This window comes from Lepidochelys kempii, chromosome 11 (genome assembly GCF_965140265.1).
Source record: "Lepidochelys kempii isolate rLepKem1 chromosome 11, rLepKem1.hap2, whole genome shotgun sequence".
Lineage (NCBI taxonomy): Eukaryota > Metazoa > Chordata > Testudines > Cheloniidae > Lepidochelys > Lepidochelys kempii.
In genome coordinates, this window is record NC_133266.1 from 66,792,091 (window position 1) to 66,817,048 (window position 24,958).

The following is a 24,958-nucleotide window of genomic DNA, read 5'->3' on the forward strand; positions in this document are numbered from 1 at the left end:
CACTGGAGTTAACTTACACCACTTAAGGATCTGGTTCTTTTTTCTTTAATCTCTTGTACACCTTACTGAGTCCCTTAGCACTTTACCATAATGTCCACAGCAAGTATGTTTGATGTCCTCACAATTCTGGGCAGTGAATTGTCCCAAAGTCAAAAAGGAAAGTCAAAGGCCAAATTCTGTCACCCTTACTCAAGGTGAGTAGCATTTTACTCCACAAGCAGTCCCACTGACTTCAGTGTCAAGCAAGGTACCACTCAAGGTGAGTGAGGGTAGCAAAATCTGGTCCAAAGTGTTTTCAGAATACAGAAGGCCTATACAATGAGGCTATTGAATTGGTGACACAAGAAATGAAAGCTTGGACCACTGACTGACAGTGGCCAGTACCAGCTGTCTCAGAATAAGGTGCAGTAGGCAAATGTCGGATAATCTATCCTCTGTGATGGTTTTGTCCCTTCCAAAGTATTTTTTAAAAAAGCACAATAACTCTGGATAATCTAGTTATTCACAGAAATGCCCAATCCTTCCTTAGATCTTGCTAAATTCTTAGCTCCAATCACATCATGTGGCAATGAATTCCATGGTCTCAATTCAGCATTCTGTAAGGAAAATATTTCATTGCATCAGTTTTGAACTTGCTGTCTTTCAGTTTCACTGAATGTACCCTTGTTTTTGTGTTCTGAGACAGCAAGAACAGACACTCTAGACCTATCCCTCCTATGGGGGGCAGGGATAGCTCAGTGGTTTGAGTATTGGTGTGCTAAACCCAGGGTTGTGAGTTCAAACCTTGAGGGGGCCATTTAGGGATCTGGGGCAAAAATTGGGGATTGGTCCTGCTTTGAGCACGGGATTTGGACTAGATGACCTCCTGAGGTCCCTTCCAACCCTGATATTCTATGATTCTATCTTCATGCTCTGGTTTTCATTTCAATAGCTTCGTTTCCCCTCTTCCCAACATTAAAAGATCAGTTTTGAAAACAGATTTTTAACAAGTTGTCATGGAGATGACAGTGACAGGGAAAATATTGCCAGATCCTCGTTTCTGCTAAGCAGTAGATTAGGAAGTTTTTACCTACTTCGATCAAGGGCGGAATCCAACAAAACCAGCACTGCTTCCAAAAACAGGAGAGACTCTATAGTTATAATTTCTCTCCTCCCACCGCCCAATGAGCAGCTTAGCACAAAGTTATCCTCACAAACATCAGCAGCTCAAGCATTCATATTTGTCTTCTCTTCCATGTGTCAAATAAGGTTAAAGAGAAACCAATCTGATTGAGTCCCTCTGCCCTTAACCCACTATTCCGGTTGCCCTCGGCAAACAGATCTCATAAAAATACAAAACTACAGGGAACTTTAAAAAAAAAATAAGTGGAATATTCAAGAGCACTCAGTACTGGACCTAACTCAGCTTTTGAAAATCCCACTCTAAAAGTTCCTCCAGCAATAATTTGAGCTCTCTTATCTGCTGCTGGAAGCACAATTAGGATATAGCCAGTAGTTTACTGTTCCAGCTGGGAACAGTGCTCTCTAAATAGAGAATTAGCGACTAACTTCGTCTCGAAGAACCCATGCGTGTGCTCAGAAGGCACAATGCCCACAGTCATGAACCGAGGGCACAAGACTTTGGGCATTTCATTTTTAAAGTTGCTTGTTGCTTTGATCTTGCCAAGCAGTCTGTTTCTGAAAGCTCTTCCCTTAGCTGTAGGCATGGAAGTGCTCTCTGAGCACGCTCAGATGACTGCCCTGGGTATCATTACTGAGGGGTTCCCTGTTATGGGTGGGCATATGGCGCATAGGCCACAGACAGCTCGGGACAGAATCCCTCTGCTACTCAAAGGGTAGCCCCAGATGGGAACAGTGCTGGAGTGAGGTTGTGCCGCCCTTGAGAGAAAAATTAGGATCAGCTTTTGTGGGTCTAATTCTGTGGAGCCGCCAGAATGGAAACAAGAAGGACATATTTTAAAAAGGGGGACTGGCTCTTAACTACATGAGAAATGAATCTGGGGTATCGGACAGCCTCTGTTCTACTGAAAACCTCAAGTGCCTACCTCTGACAGGAAGGCGCCATTAATCTGCGTCATAAGAAAAATGCAGCAATTCCTGTTTGCCTGAATACTTTTCCCAGTTCTTCTGGAGAATTTGCAGTTCCTTAAAACACTCAGAGTTTGCTTGCTTACCAATGCAATTAGTTTTGCAATACAAGCACTAGATGAATTCAAACTGCAAAGGAAAAGGAAATAAGATACAGGTGTAAAATTAAACCAAAAGACTAACCCCCGCCTCCCACATGAAACGGTCTGCATTGAAAGTTAAGGCAGGGCAGTTACAGAAAACAAAACAGCGACCTCTAAACCCATTGGTACACTATGTGGAAACAGAGAAGTTAAAACAGGGAATTTAGGAAACTCGAATGAATTAACGGAATTTCAGGATCATGGAGCAGCTAAAAAAATATGCACAGGAGACGTTTCCATGAGAAAGTTCAGAGCTGGTTGCTTCTTTCCTTAATTTTAAATGCAGTTTGAGGAAAAGTATAAAGCTTATCATTTCCTCAGTATGCTGAGGGGGTAAAACATCTTTGCTTTCACCAGGCTCTCTTTCCTATTCTACTTTTTTTTTTTTAAATTAAAGTTTGAGGAAAAGTAGTCTTGCACTTAAGGCATTCGTTGGGACTTAGGAGATCTGTGTTCAGTTCCCAGCTGTGTCACAGACTCCTTGTGTGCCCAAGGCACTTAATACATCTGTGCCTCAGTGAATCACCTGTAAAATGGGGATAATGAGCCTTCTTTCCTCCTATCCTTTTCCTGTCTTTTGTACGGAGATCGTCAACTCTTTCGGCAGTGACCGTCTCTCACTAGGCGTGTGTACAGCCCCTAGCAGAATGGGCCCCTGCTTTCGTTTTGTGGACTTTAGAAATAATAATCACGATTGTAATGTAATAGAAACCGTAATAATTTAGTTAGTAAACACATTCAAAACAAAGGGCCTGATTCTGTGAGGTACTGGGCACCACCAACTCATACTGAAGTCAACAGTAATTCAGTAGGAGCTTGGCCTGTATTAACTCCACCACCCTGAAGAATATTTGCACTGCGATTCTCTTGTGATCATCTGACTTCAGGAGCTGTGACTTTAAGAAAAAAACGCTCTTATATTATAGCTATTTACATTTTTAGGTGCTCTTATTACATCACCTTATTTCCTTAGCTGCAAACCAAGCCTGCCCAAGGACTAACTGGGCACAGCATGCCAAGGGCCAGTGGGCCACACAGAATTTGGATGTAGATATGCACTCTTCTTTTTATCAAAAACCAAGGCTCCTCACCAAAGCATTTGCTCCTGCTTGTGCTTTCCTTGATAGGCATATAGAGATGCCTGGATGTTTCAGTTCATCGGCAATACAAAAATAAAGGCTGAAGCTGGTCAGTTGCAGAGAGAGGGGGACCAACTGGCAGGGTCTGAGGAGTCAGATCCTCACTTGCACCAGGGCGCCACTTGGTTCACTTAAGTCAAGGGGAGGCCTCAAGGCTGCTGTAGCCTATGCCAATTTCTAATGTTGGTTGAGAACTGTCGGACTATAGTGCCATCCAGGCATATTGTCCTCCTCCAGCATGCCCCTGTCCTATCGCTGGCACAATGCTATGTTAAGTGGCCAGCAGATCATGGTGCTGCTGTCTCTATGGTGGACTGAGACTCATTCCCACCAGAGAGAGCAGGTTTAAGGCTGGTTTGCCCTTCCTGGAGGCCAGCATCTGGCTCTTATATGAATATCTGAGAACCTTTAATTAGGGATGGATTAATTGGTTCTGCAAAAAGACTTGCCAATCCCTCCTTTCAAGAACTAAACTGAATGCAAACTTTTTGGAAGGTTCTGGATTGTTCCCATAGGTCTGTTCATAGACATTTCAATCACGATTGGACCTGAAAGCCCCAAATAATACTAGAAAAATTGTTCTAATTGTATTTTCAGCATGGACTATAGCAGAAGTGGTGGCAACCTTATGAGAGAGCCTGTTCTTGCAAAATTTTCAGCAGACTCTGGAAGTTAGAATAGTGTACACAAAATCTGAATATGAAACTGAACTGAACCCAAACTCCAAATCCTTTGAGGCTCACTCATCACTACCCCTTTGGGACAAATGAATCTCTTACATAAGGCCATGGACATCAATGGAGTTGCATTCTCTTAGTATGTCTAATGTGGACAGTTACACTGTGGTGCATAAAGGTTTGGCTATGTTGCTTTACTGGGAGATGCTCCACTGCTAGGAGTCAAGTGGTTTCGTTCCACACATCATGCTGAAAATGTATCCCTGCATTTTTCGTAGGGTTGGGGTAGCTACCTATATTGAGCCAGATCTGATGGCACTGTTGCCAACTCTTTCCAGTTGTACTGCAAGTCTCACAATAATTGGTGTTTTTTGTCAAGTTCCAGTTCCTGCAATTAGGTGATTATAGAAGAATCTCAGGTTTCATTTTTTTGAAAGGAAGTTTCTAGCCCATGGGATTGGGGAGAAGAGCTTGGAAACGTTAACCCTAAAGCTCCAATACCAGAAAGCCAATAAAAAGAACTTCAAATGCATTATTTTACAATCTCGTAATTTTTAAGCCCATCACTGATTTTAAGAGTCTTGACTCTTGATTTTTGAACACTTGGCATTTGCAGTGCTGCAAAACCAGAAGAATTCCATTGAAACCAATGGATTTTTTTTTCAGATTTGCCCAACCATAATAGAGATCAGAACCTCACTCCTTCTGTTTAAAAGATTTATGTAAATACCTTATCCCTTCCTTCCTCCTGTCATTTTAAGATGTAGCATAGTTAAGATTAAGTTTCTTAAATCTCCATGAATGTGCTTTACTTTTGTCTTAAATCATTTCCCCATTCCACACTGGCACTTTAGAGGAAAAAGAGCAGTGTTGCAATATGAAATTCAGAATAAAAAGCCTCTTCCAAAAGCTAGCTGTCTTTATTGAGCTCATTTTTTAAATCATGTATTTACCGTACACTGTCTTTCCTTTTACAGTATAGCTGTACAGGGATACACTGTGGACAAGAGTTTTTGTTTTCATAATCTATTCCTGACACCTAATAAGAATGACGAGCACTGTTCCAAGATTTGGCAAGAAGGGACAGGTTGTGGATGAGCAGGTTTCTCTGACTCTCCTATACGGATCAAGGAGGAAAAAGAAAGGGGAGAGGGTGGAGACTATAAAGAAAAGAGAGGCAACCTGTTCCTTTGGAGACAGAGTGAGTAATGCAGCTGGCACACGGCCTCGCCACTGCCACAGAGTTCCAAACATACCAATCCCGCAGATTCAGCTATTTGGACAGAAAGAAGACTGGGTGGACAGTTCTGATATTTGAGGGATGGGATTAGCCATGAAAGAAACTCAAACCCCCACACGTCTCATGCGAAATACGCAAGATGTGCTAAGGTGGGATGTAACAGGGCAAGATGTTCAATAGGGAACGTTGTACCGAACTATTTTTGCTCTAATCAGATTGTACAAAAATTTCACTTTATGTCCATTGCAAGTTACGGCAGCAGAGCTCCAGCTTTGCTCCCCTCCCACAAACTAGAAATGCCAGGCCTTCTACAGTCAAGGTTAGCTGTTCTGATGCAAGCCACAATCTCCAAGGAGATAAGCAAAATGCATGCAGATGAACAGCACACAGATGAGGAAAATTTTATGGACCCAAGGCCTTTCTATATAAAAACTCCATCATCAATTTCTCAGCAATGGATTCTTTACAGGTAATGGGCCGGTCTTCCAGTAGGAGTTTGAAGCCCAAAATAGCCTGGGATCGGCCTGTCTGAGAGAGCATCCGTCTTCCCCTGTCACACTAGCTCAGTTATAGATGGTCTTACAATCTGAATAAGCAAGAGGTGAGAGAAAAGGAAGTGTTATAATACCCATTTTACAGATGGGGGACTGAGGCACAAAGAAAGCGAGTGACCTGCCCAAGGACTATCCATGTCAGGTTCTTATCTGGTCCGCATCACCATCGTATATCTGCACCTCACAATCTTTTTTAATTTCCCCCCCTCTGGGAGGTAGGGCAGAGCTATTATCCCCATTGTACAGATGGGGAACTGAGGCACAGAGAGGCTAAGTGACTTGCCCAAGGTCACACAGGAAGTCTGTGCTAGAACCAGGAACTGGACCCAGGTCTCAAGCCCCACTCCAATGCCTTAACCACAAGGCTATTCTTCTCAGAGATCAGTAAGACTGCTCAAGCTTGACCTACCTCATTATAAGAGAGAGGTGGCAGCTTGTATTCTCCATGAAGGTCAACTGGCTATAAAACTCATTCTCCCACTCTTGAATCAAAACAGCTGGAATTTGCCAAAAGTACAAAACCTTCTCTCTTCTGAGATGGGGCGTTATGCCGCACAGGCTGGTATGTGAGCTTTTCTCATTGTATTGTGCTGCTGGGTGACATCTTTGCTGAAAACTGTCAGGGTGCCTAGAACCCACATAAAGGTATTTTTTGTGTTTTATTCTTTTTTAAAAAAAATCAAAAGAATGAACATCTTTTAATGATCACTTTTCTGGAAAAAACAAAACAAAATCCACAACCATTTTGCAGCCTATGAATAATTGTCTGGTTGGTATAATCATAACCAGGTGCTCCTTGTGAAATTTCAATGGGGCATGATGTAAGCAGTGTTCCTCTTGGTTCAGGAATGAAGATATCTATCTCACCACTCTGTTGCAAAGCATGGAGGAGAACTTGGTGCACTATATCTGAAATCAGTACTGCACAGTTATGCAAAACATCTGTGCAACTGACACCTCTTGTGTAATCCGCAGTGTAATCAACTATCAACCACCTCCAGGAAAGAAGGAGGGGCATTAGGTGGGGAGAATTCACAGTTAGATCAAACAGAAAATGGGAAACTAGCCAGAGAGGTGCAATCCGGTGAAAATATAGTTCCCCTGAGAGCAAACCTTCAGGATAAATTTCATTGCTTTTCACGTACAATTCCAAGTAGATATGCAGAGAGTCACACAGGGTTCACAACAGGTTCACTATAAAAAACTCTTCTCCCTCTCTCTCTCATTTTCCTTCGCCAGTGAGATCCATCAATATCTTAGACCTGAGGCAATTCGTAACAGCAGGTTGCTGAGTGCATGGGAGAATAAATCAGTAGAAGCCTTGTCCAACTCCACCGTGGTATGGTGTTAACTAGGTTAATTTTTTTCTCCAATCTCTCTTAGCTTCCCTCAGAATGGCAAAAATACCTCGCTCACCTTAGCGGTCTTGCTTATTATCAGAGTCACTGACCAGTTTCTGGTCTCCATTTTACATGGCCCCATAAAACGGCTAAGTGATAGCAGTGAAAGCTGGGTCCAAAGACACACACTTCAGATCCAGAGCCAAAGTGTCCTAAAGTGAGCGGTTTTTCAGGTCCTTGCAAGAACTGTCAAAGCCTAGCTGACATGTTAGATTTGCTCCCAACGTAGGCCATGCTGAGAAAGGCTTTTCCCAGTGAAAATAATGTTTCCCTGCTTTCAAAGCAGCTGTAGCATCGAGCTGCTCAGATGGGACAGATCCAAGAAAATGTCTCGTTTTTCCTCCGCTCCAGCTTACTTAAGTGAAAACCATGTTTTATCAACAACAATAAGGGCAGGCTCATTGATGCCATCTTGGGTTGTCTCCTCTGAAAAAGTATCTGCAGCCAGCTAAGAAATTTGTGGTGTGGCAGGATTGTGTGTTGAGCCTATCACAATTTTAATGCAACGACAAACCCAAATCTCCAAAGAGGGCCCTATACAAGATGTGCAAATGCTTAGAGCAGCATTTAGGAGCTTAAATTCCTGCTTATGTGCTTACGTGCCATTTTGAGCATTCAAATACAACATTTGTGTAGCGGCTGTCATCTTGGTTCCCACCAACGATTGACCCCTACATCCCCCAGAGCCTCTACAGCTTGAGTTAAAGGACTCAGGCCCTTTTAAAGTTTGTCCCTAAGTCTTCTAGCTGAGAGACTGTCCTTTATATATCGGGCACACGGAGAGACACGTAATATACAAATCCTCCTTTGGTGCCTATGTTTGCCAAGTGGGCCCTGTATGTACAAAGGCAAATGTTTTAAACTGGGATGGCTGAAAACTGGCCCTTAAATCCAAACTAAGGGAGACAAGCTGTCTGATTTTCAGAGGTGTTGAACACCCCCAGCTCCTCTTGATTTCAACTGTAGATGATCAGATCCTTAGATTTTCCAGTTCCATTTCCCCTATCTGCAAAAATGGGGTAATAATATGTATCTACTTCCCATGGGTCTGGTAAGGATTAAATAGTTAATGGTTGTAAAGTGACTGAAGATGAAAAGTGAAGCCTAAGTACTTTATTATTTAAAATAACTACCTTTACCATTTTGCCTGAGATAATCAGCCAGTTATCAGAGTATAATACTGAAGTGGTGAGGGTAACACTATGAAGTTCCTTCCACTTAGTAATTAACGCATATCACTGTTGCACCAAGGATATGTAAAACTAAGGAGATAATACATAGATCTTCATAGCCTTGGTGTAACAGACACTGAAATATTTAAGTACTTATAGGACTCTCCTTATCACAGAATCCATGCACCTCACAATCATGAGTGCATCTTACCCTCACAACCCTACTGCGATGTAGGGAAGTGATATTATCCTCATTTTTACAGACAGAGAACCGAGGCAGAGAGTAGATTAAATTAATTTGTCCAAGGTCACAGAGGAAGCCTGGGTCTGAGCTAGCTCTAGCTTAGCATTTACCCACAAGACCATCCTTCCTCCACGGTTACCACCTCTAATTTTGCTGCCCCACCCCCAGTCTCGGCTGGAAATACAAAAGTAGAGAAAATTTAAAACAGGGCAACAAAAAAGGTAAAAGGATTGGGAGATAAGATAGAAGACCAGATCAAAGAATTTATAGGGTGGAGAACAGAGATGACTGAAGGGGCACAGAGGATATAGTCTGGAAAAGCTATCGAAATCACAATATAAACAAAGTAAAGGAATTATTCACAGTCCCAGATGATGGTATTACAGGGAACAATAACCTGAAACTAATGAAGGGATAGTGTAAGTTAAATATTAGGAAGAGATTCATAGCTGCAAAAGCAGATGGGTAGGGGCCTGGCATCCCAAGGGAGCTGATAGAAGTCCAACCACTTCAAATGTTAAAGGTATGATTAGATATTCTGTTAAGAAAGACCCCTGCACCATAGGTAACAGTCTGATCACGTTCCTTTGTCTGTCTGTTCCCACTGAAATTACACATACTGTATTGGGGTAGCACAAAAGCCCAGAAGAGGAAGATTTAAACTGGTTTACAGAAGTCAACTCCCCCCGCCAACCCATAAGTAGATTTTAACATATGTTGGGCCTGGTTCACTACGGGGTTACAGGGTCCCACTGGTGTAAAGCTGATATAACCCAGTGGTGAGTCAGGTGAGGCCCCGTATTCTCCATCTAAACAGCAGCTCTAACAGTAGTGTGACAAAATCATGCAAGGGATCAAGGGCCAAGCTGTCTGCCCTGGTCACAGACCCTTTGTGCTGCTTGAGCAATGCAAAGTGGTCAGAATCTGGCTACTGCTGCCAGGCTGAGAACTGCCCAGGTGTGCGTGTGGGGGAACTGTCAGCTGGCACTAAGCTAGCAGAGACCGCAGCCACACCAGCTGCCTTATCCCGTGCTGGCACAGGCGGTGGGGAGAGGGGAATGACACTTGAAAGGTAATGAGTGACATGCTGGGGGAAGAAAAGAGTGCCGCTCCTCTCTGCCAAGTTACAAACGGCACTTAGAGACCATATTCAGCTGTTGTAAATTAGAGCAGCCCCTCCTTAGATTGGTGCAACCTGAGAGGGAGCCATAACCAGCTCCTTGGATCTACCCTCCCCATGCTGAGCAGAACAGATTGCAGGAGAGAATCTGGATTAGCATTACCAATGCACCAACCAGCTCCATAACTCCCGTTTTGTGCATTGGTTGCTGTTCCCATCCATTCTCTGACCCAATGGCCTTCCAGAGGAGTTTTGGATTACCTGGCCTTTACCACACAGCCAGGTAACACATGTTTATGAGCATGACCATGATCCTTAGAAGATTTGCTGTGGGGGGAGAAGTGGGAAGAGGGGAGTGGTTGTTGGACTCTTGAATAGTATCAAGTATCTCTCCTTCAGCCCCCTGACCCTAAAGCCCAAACGTGCATGATGTTTTATTTTCTTAAAATCAACACTCATCATTATCAGACAGCGAGTGTTTGGTAAGCCCAGTCCACAGTGCACTGCCCGCATTTGCCAAGGCACTTCTCCTATTTGTCTGTCTTATCTGTAAGAAACAGATCTTCTGGGTTTAACAGCTGGCAATTGACTCATAACTTCTGCAACTATTAGGGAATCTTTAAGAAGGTTTATCTTTTTAAAAACACGATAAGCAAAATAAACTTTCGTCTTATAGTTTGGGGCGAAACTGTATCTCCTTCAGAAAAAGTTGTACAATAAAATCAAAATGTGGTTTTTTTGGGGCTGGGTGAAGGTTCCCGTAGCACTTTTAGAAAACAGTGGTGTGTGATGCTATGGTCACTCAAGAGAAAAGGCTCAAAGGCCCAGATCCTCAAACTTATTTAGGCTCCTAATTTCCGCTGAAAAATCAATGGGAGTTAGAAGCTTAATTGGTCCTTTGAGAATCTGGGAATGACTACAATTTAGTATGGGAGATATATTTCAGTACATAATGGCTGCTCGTGGTAGGGTAGTTGCTGCACTATGAATACTTACTACCATAAAAGTACTCTGAGGATGAAATTCCTCCTTGTGCAGAGGGTCATGCACCACTTAAGCCTTCAAAATTGGGTCTCAGCTGGAAATAAGTGAAGTATGAGCCTTGTTCTGGAGCTCTGCTCAGGAGTGAATTTCACCTTGGGATGCCGGAAGTATGGAAGGCCTTATATCAAATCAACTCCTCTTCCTTTTAACATAGTTTAATCCTTTCACCTTTTCAATTCATATTTAAAACAAGGAACCAGACACACAGGGAACCTAAGGTTTTACAGACACTACAACTGAGCGCAAGGCTGACTGAAGAAGGTACTGCAAGCACTAATGGGAAAACAGCAGCCATCCCAATGCTGTGTATGAACTAACAACGTTTAAGACTCCAAAGACTAACAAGCAAATAACAAAGCTATTTCATTAAGAGTAAGAGATTAATTCCACTGGACTTTAACCAAAACTACACAAGCAAAACAGGCAGAGAAGGAGAGAAAGTCCTGCCTCATTCTGCAGAAGCAGCACCCAGTAAATAGAGCTACATGCATTAGATCATCAAAACAAACTCTCAACAGGTTATCAAACCCGGTTAGTTGGTGGAGGAAGCAGTTCCTTAACGGTATATAGGCACCTACCTCCCACTGAAAGAAACAAGAGATAGACACGTACATAACTTGGAGGAACTGAGCCTTACAAACCAACCCCTGCATGCATATCACATATTTCTTCTCTTTTCCATAGGGCTGACTCTTGGCTCACGTGTAACTTCTTTTCCATCCATAATGTATTCAACGCAGGCAAGTCCAGCTTAAAATACTGGGCGAAATCCTGGCCCCACTGACGTCAATAGCAAATCTCCCACAGTGGCAACAGCACCACGGACTCAGAGACTTTAAAGTCAGAAGGGACCATCATGATCATTTAGTCTGACCTCCTGCACATCACAGGCCACAGAACCTCCCCCATCCACTCCTGTAACAGACTCCTAACCTCTGGTTAATCTATTTTTCAGTGCTGTGCTTGTTCTTGCAATATTCCAGCTGGACTGATTGAGACACTAGAAAGCTCAGACTGAGTCACTAGCTCAGGCAGAATTAGAATTCCTCCTAGCTCCTCGTCCACACATGCCCATACCCAAAATTTTACCTGCTCCGTTCCACTGTGAGCGTGTTCCAATGACTAGAGCCCAAGGTGTCACAGAAGACTGAAATGGACAGCCCTTGCTCCTCCCTGAAGAATGCTAACTCATGCAAGTAGACCCACTGGTTTCAGTGAGATTACTGGCATGGTGAATGTTCATCAACATGAGGAAGGGGTTCGCAATCAAGGCCCTAAAAAATGAGACTTCAACCCAAGAAGTGTAAAGCAGAGTAAGAAAACTGCCTTTCATGGCTATTTTCATAGCTAATGTGCCTCTCCATCAGGCATGCCATTTTTCTTAGATGCTGTATGTATTTTGCTAAGATGCAATTTTTTCTGGGCTGTTCTTTTTAAAACAAATGCTCCACTGGCTTCCTTTCACAAATAAAAAGGATACCATTAGCTCAGTGCTATTGAACAGCTCTTGAATAACAAGCCAGCATTCAAGTACAACAAGGGGAAGAAAAAAAACAACAACAAATATTGTTACAAACAATCATGATAAAAATTTTAAAAATGAAAAAAATACCTTGGAAGCATACTTTACATTTCCATCAGTAATCCTTTATGATATAGACTTATCTATATCTCTCTATATCTATATAGTGCAAAGAATATATATAAAATGTTCTTTTTAACGTAGGCTCTTTTGTTATCTATAACACAAAAAAATGAACATTATTTAGGCTACAAAGTCAAAGCACGCAAAAGTTAGGAAAATGGCAGTATAAAGGCTGCCTGTGTAACCTTAATTCAGACCCCTTGTGCATATGCATTATGACACAGTCTGTAATTACATGATTGCATACTATTTCTTCCACAGGACCCATCTTATTCAGTGCACAAGATGGACGCTTAAAAAGCAGCTATTTAATATTATGTTTTCTCCTCGTTGCTCTATATGTGGCCCCAGGCCTTATTTACTACTTACAGTTTAAGCCCTACTCTGAAGACAGAAATATGAATTTCCTCATAAGCTCTTCTATGACATTCATCACTAGAGAATCTGAGTGCTTCACAGACATTAATTAATTTATTTTCACAAACACCTCTGTGAGGGAAGGGGTGCTATTATCCTTATTTTACAGATGAGGAACTGAGGCTCAAAGAGATTGAGGTCCAACGTATTCACTAATTTTGGGTGCCCAATTTCAGATGCCGATGATTTGATTTTTCAGAGTACTTAGCACTGAATCTCACTTTATATGTTCAAAGTACAGTTCCCATTGACTTCAATTGAAGCTACGAGTGCATAGCACTTCTGCAAATCAGACTCCCAGAAAATGAGGAACACAGTGTTCGTGACCACCTGTGAAATGTTAGTTTAAGTGACTTGTCGAGCACCACTTAGGAATTCTGCGGCAGAGGCAGGGATAGAATCCAATTTTCCAAGACGCCATTCAAGTGCCTTAACCGTGAGGTCGTCCATTATCTTCCAGTAATCCTCTACCTCATTCACTACTCACCTGCCAACTTCTGCAAGACATGATGCAGGGTCTTAAAGAGGACAGCCTCCTTCACTGCACAACCCTGATTCATCCCCAGAGCAAGTCCATCCACATACTGAATGAGACAGAATTCCTAACAGTATACGATCATGTAATTAAAAGACAGTATTATAATGTGTATGTCCAAGGAGGCCACATTAAGGTTGCTCCGGCAACCTTAATTCTGGTATTTCCTAATTTTTGAGTGCTTGACTTCACAAACTTAATGCCCTTTTAACATATGAGTTTTTTTGGGGGGGAGGGGTAAAAATGCATAACACAAAGCTGAGGATCTCAGTGCACTAGGTAAACACTGCTTTGGCCTAACAGCACCTTTGAGAGGTAGGAAAATATTATGCCACTTTGTACAAATGTAAACTAAGCCATAGGGAAGTTAATTATGGCCTGATTTTCAGAGGTACTGAGTATCCAGCCTAGCAAGTGAGTTTAATAGAAGTTCTAGGTTTTCAGAATCTCAAAAATCAGGCTATAAACTATGTGCCCAAAGTTCTAGGAGAAGTGTGAGGAAAAGCCTGGAACAGAACCCAAGGCTCCTGACTAGCACTGCCATGGCATCACCTTTGTTTCCTGTGAAGTCTTCCCTGGGTACATAAACTGTACAGAAAAGTACGTGTTTAGACTGTGCCCAGAGTCAGAATTCTTGGGCTTTATACCCAATTCTGCTGGACATCTTGGAACAACAAACCTCTCTGTGCCCCAATTTACTTAGCTTCAAAATGAGCATAGAACAGCATATACCTGTGTCACAGCGGTGTGGTGGGACTGTGGGTCCAATACTCCAAATAGTTACTATCCTATTGAATTCCCATGAGTCTCTCTAGTCCCAGTGAAATCCAGTGCACGAGTCTACTCCCATGCATAAGATTATGGATATCCTATATGGACATCATAACCTTCCTGAAATCAAAGGGGCTACAGATGGGAGAAAATATATACACATAGTTTAGAAGAACTGCAAATGTCAGTAAAAGATAAATAATCACAATAGTATATAATTGTAGGCTCAAACCCCTAATTATTTAAGGCTAAATTATGCCAGTACTACACATGTTCAGTGGTACCTATGTGTTGAGTAATACTTTCATTTTGGGGATACTTGCATTGTAAAGTACTAGTGAATAAGGGTGGGACAGTATAGTTTTTAATGTTTTTAAGTACTCCGAAATCCATGGATGAAGATATTATGCAAGTACAAAGAAAACAGAAATGCCAAAAAAAAAAAGGGAATAAAAGGGGAAAACTTTCAACTCAAAATCTATGTGCAGTGCAGTTGTAGCTGTGTCAGGCCCAGGATATTAGAAAGACAAGGTGGGTGAGGTAATATCTTTTATTGGACCGACTTCTGTTGGTGAGAAAGACAAGCATCACAGCTAAATGCACTTAGGTGTGATGCTCTAAGTACCTTGCCCAGCCCTGAAGAAGGGCTGTGTGTGGCTTGAAAGCTTCTCTCTCTCACCAACAGAAGCTGGTTCAATAAAAGATATGAACTCAAAATCTATTCAGTTTAAAAAAAGTTAAAAGAAGTTCCAGGTACTTTAGCTGCTGCTGAGATGCTAATTTCTATGGGTTTACAATCACATTTTCCTATTTTTAAAATGTCTTCCTTTCCTCCTTTGTTGTGTGAAAGACCCACACACAGAAGAGGGGAAAACTGACTAACAGACTACACAGGGGAAATAGTGAAACTGTCTAAGTGGTGTCATAAACACAAAGTGCCGCCAAAATTGCAGACTAAACAAGCTGAAAAACTAGGTGTTTAAAAAAATTCACCAGTCTCTTTCTCCTATAGTACTCCTGGGTATTTCCTGTTATGAATAGTATGTAAACAATATTTCAGAGAAAAATGTGATTTTAATTTGATGGTGTCCTTTTAATTATTAAAAATCATTTTAAGGGTTAAGAGTTTCACACACATTGAAATAATGGGCCAGATCCTCAGCAGTGCAAATAAATCAAGAGAGCTGTGCTTAAGTGGAGCAGTGCTGATTTAAACCAGCCCAACTTGGATCTGTAGTGCTTTCACTTAAGACCAGACTGAGGTCTCATATTTCATCATGATCTTCATTCCCAGGTTTCACTTCTGATGTATCTAGTTTTATGACTAGAGAAGGGAAAAGAGGCAAAGACTCTATGAAGTCTACTAGGCTTCTGTTAGACCTTCTAGATCAGCTTCTTTTTCTAGACTATCAGGACAGTCTATTAACATATAGTTAATATGTTGGTGCTCATATAGTGCAGTGAGGGGAGCTAGTAAAAAACAAAATAAAAAAACCCACCTCTTAGATAGAAGACACTCCCTCAAATGAAGTTGGAGTTCAAAACTAAAAAGGCAGAACTTGCAAGTGCAAATGAATCATTGAGGAGCACAAGACTTAGGCAATTTTTAAAAATATCACCACTGAACAGCAACATTTCATTCTCATGCAAAAAGTACAAGATCCGCCCTATATTTTCACACAGGAAATGTGAAGAACCTATATCTAGGTAACAATATCTATAGTCATCTTATGAAAATGATCTTAAACCATAATGAATGTGTTTTTGTAATATGGGTTATTTTTTGCCATGATTCATTTTTGAAAATAAAAATATTTGTTCTTTCTACTATATTTCAAGCGGTTACGGTCAGAACAATGTGTGAAATTCATCGCATGATACTCCATATGTATTTTTTGCTGGGTACTTCTGTGTACCAAGAATCACATATTACAATTCATTAAACAAGTTCATCAGTAAAAAGGTAAGTAGAACAGTTTCCAGACAGTCTAATTATCTCTGGTCATTCAGCAATTAAAACACAGTCTCCTGTAAATGATATCCCCCCAAAAGATGAACAATTTAGGGGGACAGATAATGGTGGGGGATTTTCACTTTTTCAAGGGTGAAGGGGTGGATTGTGTCTGGCTACCCCATAAGTGAGGAAGTTGGGCAAAGAGTGTACAAGTAGTCTGGCCCCTTGAGATGCCCATGTGCAGGGGCCAGACACAACATGCATGACCCTCAACACAGGGACTGCTACAGTCAAGTGCCACTGACAGCACTGGACTCCTTAGCGGGAGCCAATGAGAATTTGAAAGGATGTGACCATAGCTCCAGTGGAGGTGGTTTGAACGGGGGGAGCATTCTCTACAATGGGGGTGCAATTGCTGCATCCTCCTTATACTTTAGGAGGCATTGTGGCTTAATGGCATGCCTGAGGCCTACAAGTAATTAGTATTATAAATCTTACCAACGTATGGAAGTTACTAGATGTCAAGAGGGAATGTGACATGAATAGTAAAATACATTATAAAAATGAACTAATTTATTCTGATCCGTCTTTGAGATTTACAGATGCTTAGGGCTTAAGATGTCGACGCAATCTAACGCTGAAGTCAAGATGCATCTAACGAGATGTGCAAAGGGAAATGTGTCAGCATCCATGCAGGAGCTCATTTGTACAAGAGGTAGGTCTGAACCACAAAGTTCTGATTTGGATTTTGGGTTTCCCCAGAATTCAGGACTCGGTGTGTCGGTGAGCCCAGAACTAATTCACCAGGAAACGTGGTTGCAATTTCATAACCTACTTTGATTTAACAGTTACAAGGAAGAAAACAAGAAGGAAGAGGAGACATTCAAGGCTCACCAGAGTGCGTCCTGAGGTGTCCTGTGAGGGCGTCCCTTCTCCGGCAGGCATAGCTGCAGAAGGGACATTTGAACGGTTTTTCCCCAGAGTGCAACTTGATGTGCCTCAGCAGGTTCCCCTTCTGCGTAAAAGAAGCTCCACACTGGTTACAATGGAAGGGGCGCTCACCTACAGTGGAGAGAATCATCAAGAAACCATCGAACACAGAACACACAGACCCAATATCCTATTGCTTGTAACAGAATATAGTGTAGCCATGTCAAAGTCCACTCTATCACCCAATTTTAACCCACAAATCCTTTGTCTAATACCTTTGTAACATGGGACTTGCTGATGCTAGGGGCTCGCACTTCATGATGATTGTTGGCAATGTTTTCAAGAGTGGTTTTGGGCACTCAACCTGAGATGCTTTAAGAGGCATGAACATCCACCCTCTAAAAAAGGTGTCTCAAGCTGGGCGACCAAAACCACTAATCACCATGGAAAATTTAAGCCCACTGCTATGCTGCTGTCTCTCTGGCTTGTAAATATTTTTATTATAGGCCCCATCCTCGGAAGGGTTTAGAACAGTCACAAAAATTTACTTTGGATAGATATCACGGTCTCAATGTAAAACAAATTACACATTCTTTCTTATTTTTTAAAATAATTAAAACCCCCTTTTAAGGCTCCTCTGCACTGCTAGAGTCATGCAACGGGTCTTTGGTGTAAATGAGAATCCGGCCCAAATAGCTTTGGTAAGTAGCAAACACGGGGAGAAAAGCTGCACCCTAGAGAAATGAGAAGTAAACAGAGTTGGTTTTTAAATAACATTTATTTAAAAGTTATCTCTATTATGAGAGTTTTGTCTTAAAGTAGAAATTAATAAACCTTTAATAAATGTATTTGTGTTGCCATTAAAGGTTTGATTTAACCTGGGATGGTTGTGCTTTTGTTCCCAACCTAAAAGACACAGTTTTTGATTAGATAAATAAATAAATAATAATAAAGTAGGAAACCTGAAAAAACCCACAAAGGTTTTGTGAAATGAAACACAAAACATACACTATGTGATCCACTTTGTAACATACTTAGTCTATCTCAATTCAACATGGCATTTAAGCATGTGCTTAACTTTAATCATATGCTTAAGCCCTATTGGTTATAAAGGAAGTCAATGGGATCGAAGCATGTACTTAATGTCAACCCTATGCTTAAGTGCTGTAGTGAATTGGGGTCTTAGACACTGAAACGCTTTTATTAAGGCCTTGATTCAACAAGATACTTAAGGATATACCTAACTTTCAGCATGCCAGGAGTATTGTTTATTTTTTAAACTCATCTCCTATTACAAAGCTTTGGCCAAATTAGTCCCAATGTGGTAAAGGCATGTTTGGTTCGATAATGAGCTAGCTAGAGAGGAGTATTAATCTTTTAAAAAAAAATTGACAGCATTCTGTAATCAATTGTCCAGTTTTCTAGTATTTTAGTTCCACAGTTTTGCCCCCTTTTGAGGCAATGATCTGTGACACAACCTCCTTCCCAGACATAGATTTAGGGCAGAATCTTGACTTTCATTTGTAAATGATAAAAGAGAGGGAAGGAACTCAACTATGCCATCAGCCACATTTCAGCTTCTTCTCCCCATTCTGGGCTCAACGTATGACCTTTGTATTTAGGATCAGTCACGTTGGCTAAGTAATGGAAATGTTCCATAGCTTCACTGAATCATTTTTCCAATTTTGCTGTGTGTGGTTCCATTTTGTTGTTGTTAATTACATTAAGACACATTTACATGGCATCTGCAACAGGACTGTGATCAACCTGTAATCTGTCACATCCCTTTAAAACCTTTGTCAATTGCTTTTGTAAGATTAATGGCCCCTCTTTGCATAAAATGCATGCTATGTTTTCATCAAACTACTTCTTATGTCTACTGCAAATTCCATCATGTGTGTTGGATACCAATTTAGAAATGTAATCTTCCTGAGAGCATGACCGAGTGTTATTAACAAGCTGGGCCATAAATCCTCATTTTTTCAGTCAACCAACCGCTGATGGTAATTGGGGACTCTTTTTTTTGAACTTTCACAATGTGCTTTAGGGACTGGGTTGGGTGTTACTTTTCTCTCAGCAAGGTTGAAATAGTGTGCTGAACACCCACAATTGAGAAGTCTAAGATTCTATTTATAAATGGCTTATGAAGGGTTAATAAATGAGTAATAGATGCAATAAACATGTTACAGACATGAGTTGTATATATTATTGATGGTTATAAACATGTCAGTAGAAGGCAATATCGATTGTTATAAGTAATCTCTTGACCTTTTGGACTCTATAATTATGTATAATAATTGACTAGCCACTTATTAAAACCTCTGTTCATTATTTAGTAACCCCTTTATAAACTATTTAGAAACGGAACATTAATGTCAAGTGTAACCAAAAAAAAATTTCTAGTACGAAAAAACTTAAATATACATTATATTTTTAAAAACATCTCCTCGCTCTCATCCCAAGCAAAAAATTAAAACTCCTCCAAACCACTGGATTATTTTTTCTGAAATATTTTTTCACATCTTGGACATAGCCCCCCTCCCAAAACACAAACTAACAATCCAAATTTCTGAAGTGTGTGGTTCCCTAGAAAAGTAAACTGAAGTGTCTATATGCTCTCGGATTAACTGTAGGTTCCGTACATTAATTTCAACCCCTTGGCACAAAGAAGAGATAGACTTGGTAATAATTACAGATTATTCCTTTTTCTGAGGTCCTTCCGCTTGTGGACTAGTCTGATGATACCTCAAAAATTTCATAAATGATTTGGAGGATTTTGTGGATTGCACTCTCAGCAAATTTGCGGATGATACTAAACTAAGAGGAGTGCTAGATACGCTGGTGGGCAGGGATAGTATACAGAGGGACCTAGATAAATTGGAGGATTGGGCCAAAAGAAATCTGATGAGGTTCAACAAGGACAAGTGCAGAGTCCTGCACTTAGGACGGAAGAACCCAATGCACCGCTACAGACTAGGGACCGAATGGCTAGGCAGCAGTTCTGCGGAAAAGGACCTAGGGGTGACAGTGGACGAGAAGCTGGATATGAGTCAACAGTGTGCCCTTGTTGCCAAGAAGGCCAACGGCATTTTGGGATGTATAAGTAGGGGCACAGCCAGCAGATCGAGGGACGTGATTGTTCCCCTCTATTTGACATTGGTGAGCCTCATCTGGAGTACTGTGTCCAGTTTTGGGCCCCGCACTACAAGAAGGATGTGGATAAATTGGAGAGAGTCCAGCGAAGGGCAACAAAAATGATTAGGGGTCTGGAATACATGAGTTATGAGGAGAAGCTGAGGGAACTGGGATTGTTTAGTCTGCAGAAGAGAAGAATGAGGGGGGATTTGATAGCTGCTTTCAACTACCTGAGAGGTGGTTCCAAAGAGGATGGTTCTAGATTATTCTCAGTGGTATTAGAGGACAGGACAAGGAGTAATGGTCTCAAGTTGCAGTGAGGGAGGTTTTGGTTGGATATTAGGAAAAACTTTGTCACTAGGAGGGTGGTGAAACACTGGAATGCGTTACCTAGGGAGGTGGTAGAATCTCCTTCCTTAGAGGTTTTTAAGGTCAGGCTTGACAGAGCTCTGGCTGGGATGATTTAGTTGGGGATTGGTCCTGCTTGGAGCAGGGGGTTGGACTAGATGACCTCCTGAGGTCCCTTCCAACCCTGATATTCTATGATTCTATGAATTCTTTGGCTTTTACAAAGGCAAAACTCAAGCCAACAGTCATGTGGCTAAATATTTAACTCCTTACATGAGCCAAACACCCACTGAAGCTTACTGCCCTATTCACAGTTGACCTGCAATTTACGTAAATCATTAACACCAGTGCAAAATGGATATAAAATGTTACCACTCTTGACATGTTACTGTTCTACACCCACTTTGCACTGGTGTATATGACTGCACAAGGTGTAAGGTGAATTGGGCCCTGGGAATTTGGACCAAGTGGATTTGGCAGGCTGTGGCCCTTCGTAATGAATTTTAACTATATTATATATAGAAGGCGTGGCCAAACTGTGCCTTATGAGCCACATGCGGTTCTTCTACCGTTAAAGTGCAGCTCTCCGCCTACCAGATCGTGGGGGGGCGGAGCTCAAGGCTTGTGTCCTGCAGCAGGGTGATGGGTTTAGGAGCTTCTCCCAGAGATGACTGGTGCCTTCTGAAAGTGAGGGGGGGGCACAATTTAAAGGTTCAAGCCCTATAGCTTGGGCCCACCCCAAGCATCCTCCCCCTCTTACCCTCAGTGGCCCCTCCCTGCAGCTCCCAGGTGCTAGCTCCCTGTGGACAGGCAGCCGCAAACAGCTGGGAGCTGCAGGGAGGGCCAGCTGCTTTAGCTTCCTGGGAAAAGGCAGTGGCAAGAGCAGCAGTTCTCCCTGCAGCTCCCAGCTGTTGTGCAGGGAGGTGGCCTGGTGGTACCATGTCTCTGAGGGGGGCCAGCAAACCCTAGCAAAAATCTGAGTGGGCGTGCGAGTCCACATGCCCTCCTCCCCCACCTCACCTCTGGCTTCTACCCAGCAGGGAGGGAGGTCTCAGGGCTTCAGCCTTACAGAGCTCACCTCCCGGGGCTCAGCTGAAGCTCCGAGCCCTGGCAGGTGCACCCCGGCTCTTGAACTTCTGAAGATCATCATATGCAGCTCGGAGGGTCAGTAAGTTTGTCCACCCCGATATATAGCACCTTTGCTATAGACTTTACAATAGCACAAATTAGTACTGCTGATCATTTGAAATTATACAATCTGAAACCAGGACGATGTACTGATGAACTTCCTATTAATGTTTTCAATCTTTTACAATATAAATAGTTCAAACATTCTCAAGAAGCAAACCCGCTCCTTCTCTGCTTAACTGGACTGCTTCCACGTACAGTCATTCCCCCTAATCACTTCAGCACGCAAGTGATGGGCAGAAGTTTCAGTCTGAGTTATCCTCCTTTATATTTCATCCCACCGTGAAATACAACCATGACATTCTCAGCATCAAAACAGCAGTTTAACTGAGGACCAGGGGTATATCCAAAGCTGATCTGCTGCTTTTAGTGAGACTCCAGTCCAAACAGCTTGCAAAGTATTGAAGACAATATGAATAGCCCGCATAAGAAGACAGGTAAAATAAGTTTCCTTCAAATTCAATGAATTGCTTCCTGCACAGAACTGCCACTTGCTTTTTAAAAAAGCTCCATTCATTCTGGAGATTTTAAATGGGGAATGAATGAGATGGAGGCATGGCTGTACCAAATTGCTGTTGTCTAGGTTTCCAAACACATTATACCTGCATACTCTGAGCCCAGTTTAGCGCGAGAGTCTAACCCCTCTGTTAACAATGAGCAACACCTCTCTCCATAACTTGTCTCACTGAAGTCAACAGAACTGTCTGCAAACTAAAGCAATGGGCTTAATTCTCATTTGCACAAAGGACCTTTTTACATTGCTACCAGCAGTGCATGTTAATTAATTACATTAATTAAAATAAATTGAAGTGAGTGTTAATGTAATTATTTTGCACCTGCCCTTAAGGCTCCTTTTCCCTACTAGAATGGTATAAAGCAGCCTTTGTGTAAATGAGCCTCAGGATCAAAATAGTCAGGATCAAACTGACTAAAGGTGTCAAAGTCTGGACCATAGAAATAAAGGGATTTTGATTTTGACAATTGTTTATTTTGCAGACAAGTTTGCTGTTAAAAGAATGTATTACGCACTGAAAGATGGATACTCACAAAACAGCCCTCTTCACCTCCTCATGCTAAATTGCTATGCCCAGGGAGGTATGAAAAAAAGTGTTCGTTTAGCGTTAATGATCACGTTAATTTTTCACATAAAGTTGTTTTGGGTTGTTTTAATTAAACTATCTGAAGAAATATTTCCTCTGGTGCGTTCATTGCCTCAACTGCTCTGGGAGCAGAAACAAAATGGTAGCTGTATTGCTAATCTACCAACAGCGAAAGCAATCAGCCTTAATCTGAGCAAAATAAAAAGTGGATGAACTCATTCCATTTCCATATTTGTTGTTTTGAATCCTTCTGAGCTTCTTGGTCTAGATGTTTACCTATTGGATTGTATTCCATTAGCTAGTTAAGCGAGGGGGCTAACCATCACTTTAGAACCCTGGTTAACTACAGAACAAGTACGGGAGTAAGGAAATTAAGGGTTTTATTTGCCTTTATTTTGGATAATCCCACCTCCGGGGCAGATTTTATTTGAATTCTGTTATTAATTTCTCAGTAATTCCTGAGCTCAAATAATTTAAGGGCCTAGATTTTCCAAGAGCACTCGGTACCCACATTTTGGGCCAGATTTTTAAAAGAGCTCAACTCCCAGTTAGTCCCTTAACATGAAGGGGCAACATTAAAAAAAAAAAAAAACACCAATTTTCATTGTTAACAATAAGAGCTGCTGGGCACAGAGCTATTTAGAAAAACTCAACCTCTTCATTTAAATATTAAATGGGAGATGAGCTCTTCTGAAATCTGGCCATTTGTTTAGATGCCTAAATAGAAGATGCCAAATTCTTGGGAAAATCTAGCCCTAGAACTTTTGCTCCATTTAACCAGTGCGAAATAATGTCACGATGCAAGAGGCAGTAGTCGGCAGTAGTCTAGGAATTAAATAAAGTTAAGCCTTTCTATACAAATATTTGACAGTCCGATGAAATTAATTCTAACCAGGGAATATGGCCATCTATTTAAATTTGTGTGTGGTTAACCATATTAAGTATGAATGTCTTGAATACCGAATAGCAAATTTGGGGTTTTTTTTGGTCCCAAATCGATTGTGCCAAAACAGCCTTATCCCTGCATAAAAGAAAAAAAAGTTAAACAGCATTTTCAGTTGTTCCAATTTCTGTATGTGCATCTGCAATGTTATGAATGTGACAGTAGGATTTGGTAAAAATTCCTTCCCTGGTACATCAAATATACATTGCGGTACTAACATGCAGGTGGGATGAAACCAAAGGCTTGAGAGTTTCCTGAGGAGATCACCCAGAACAGCAGAAATGCAAAATTTCGCCAAGGTGGGCTAGATTGTGATACCCTCATCCACGTTGAATAGTATCTTGCAATATGAGTAGTCACATTGAAGGGAGGCAGTATGGCCTAGTGGATAGACCACTGGCCTGGGACTCAGGAAAACTGGGTTCTATTTCTGGCTCTGCCACTGGTCTGCGGGGTCACTTGGGCAAGTCACTTCACTGCTCTGTGCCTCAGTTTCCCCATCTATAAATGGGGAGAATGATACTGACCTCCTTTGAAAAGCACTTTGAGATCTACTGATGAAAAGTGCTAGATAAGAGCTAAGTGTTATTATGGTGATGGATTAAGTTACTATTCGGTGTGTGTAAGGGTCTCACAAACCTCACTGAGGCTATAGCATGGCTACAGAAGAGCATCAATGTACACAGTATGGTATCAGCTCTGCTGAAAGCGGGAAGATAAGAGAGGGTTTGGTTTTTTTCATTCCCATAAAGGGCCAAGCCTAGAGAGATGACAAATTCACTTTTAACACATTCGAATTCTTTGTTATTTCTGTAGACAAATTGGATTCTTAACCCTACTTTTTTTTTCCCCCCCCTCTCTCCTCGATGCCACCAAACAAGAATGCCTGGAGTACCCGATGACAATATTACCTGATTATCCAACTACTGCAGTAACACAAAACTCTTAGAAAGATGTTGCTACCGCCCCCCACCCCTGGCATGCAACAGCATGGAGAATGAGGTTTTTACTGAAAAGAAAAGAAGAGGATGAAAGGGGAAGAAAAGAAATTAGCCCTGATGTGCTCTTGTGAAATGAGCTGGAACGCTGAAGCTCAGTGAAACCGTTCCACCTTCGCATCGCATCCCTATGCCGAATGTTACTGATACATGACAAACAAACGGGAAAAACC

At 41.7% G+C, this 24,958-nt stretch overlaps 1 protein-coding gene across 3 annotated transcripts in view; it reads right to left on the reverse strand.

Annotated features, from left to right (window-relative positions):
- Nucleotides 1-24,958, reverse strand: part of IKZF2 (IKAROS family zinc finger 2) — a 128,982-nt gene that overhangs the window by 24,598 nt on the left and 79,426 nt on the right. For all 3 annotated transcript variants that reach the window (XM_073306722.1, XM_073306723.1, XM_073306721.1), the window contains exon 5: nt 17,038-17,205. In XM_073306722.1, the coding sequence (XP_073162823.1) occupies nt 17,038-17,205 (168 nt within the window). The remainder of the gene's footprint in view (nt 1-17,037; nt 17,206-24,958) is intronic.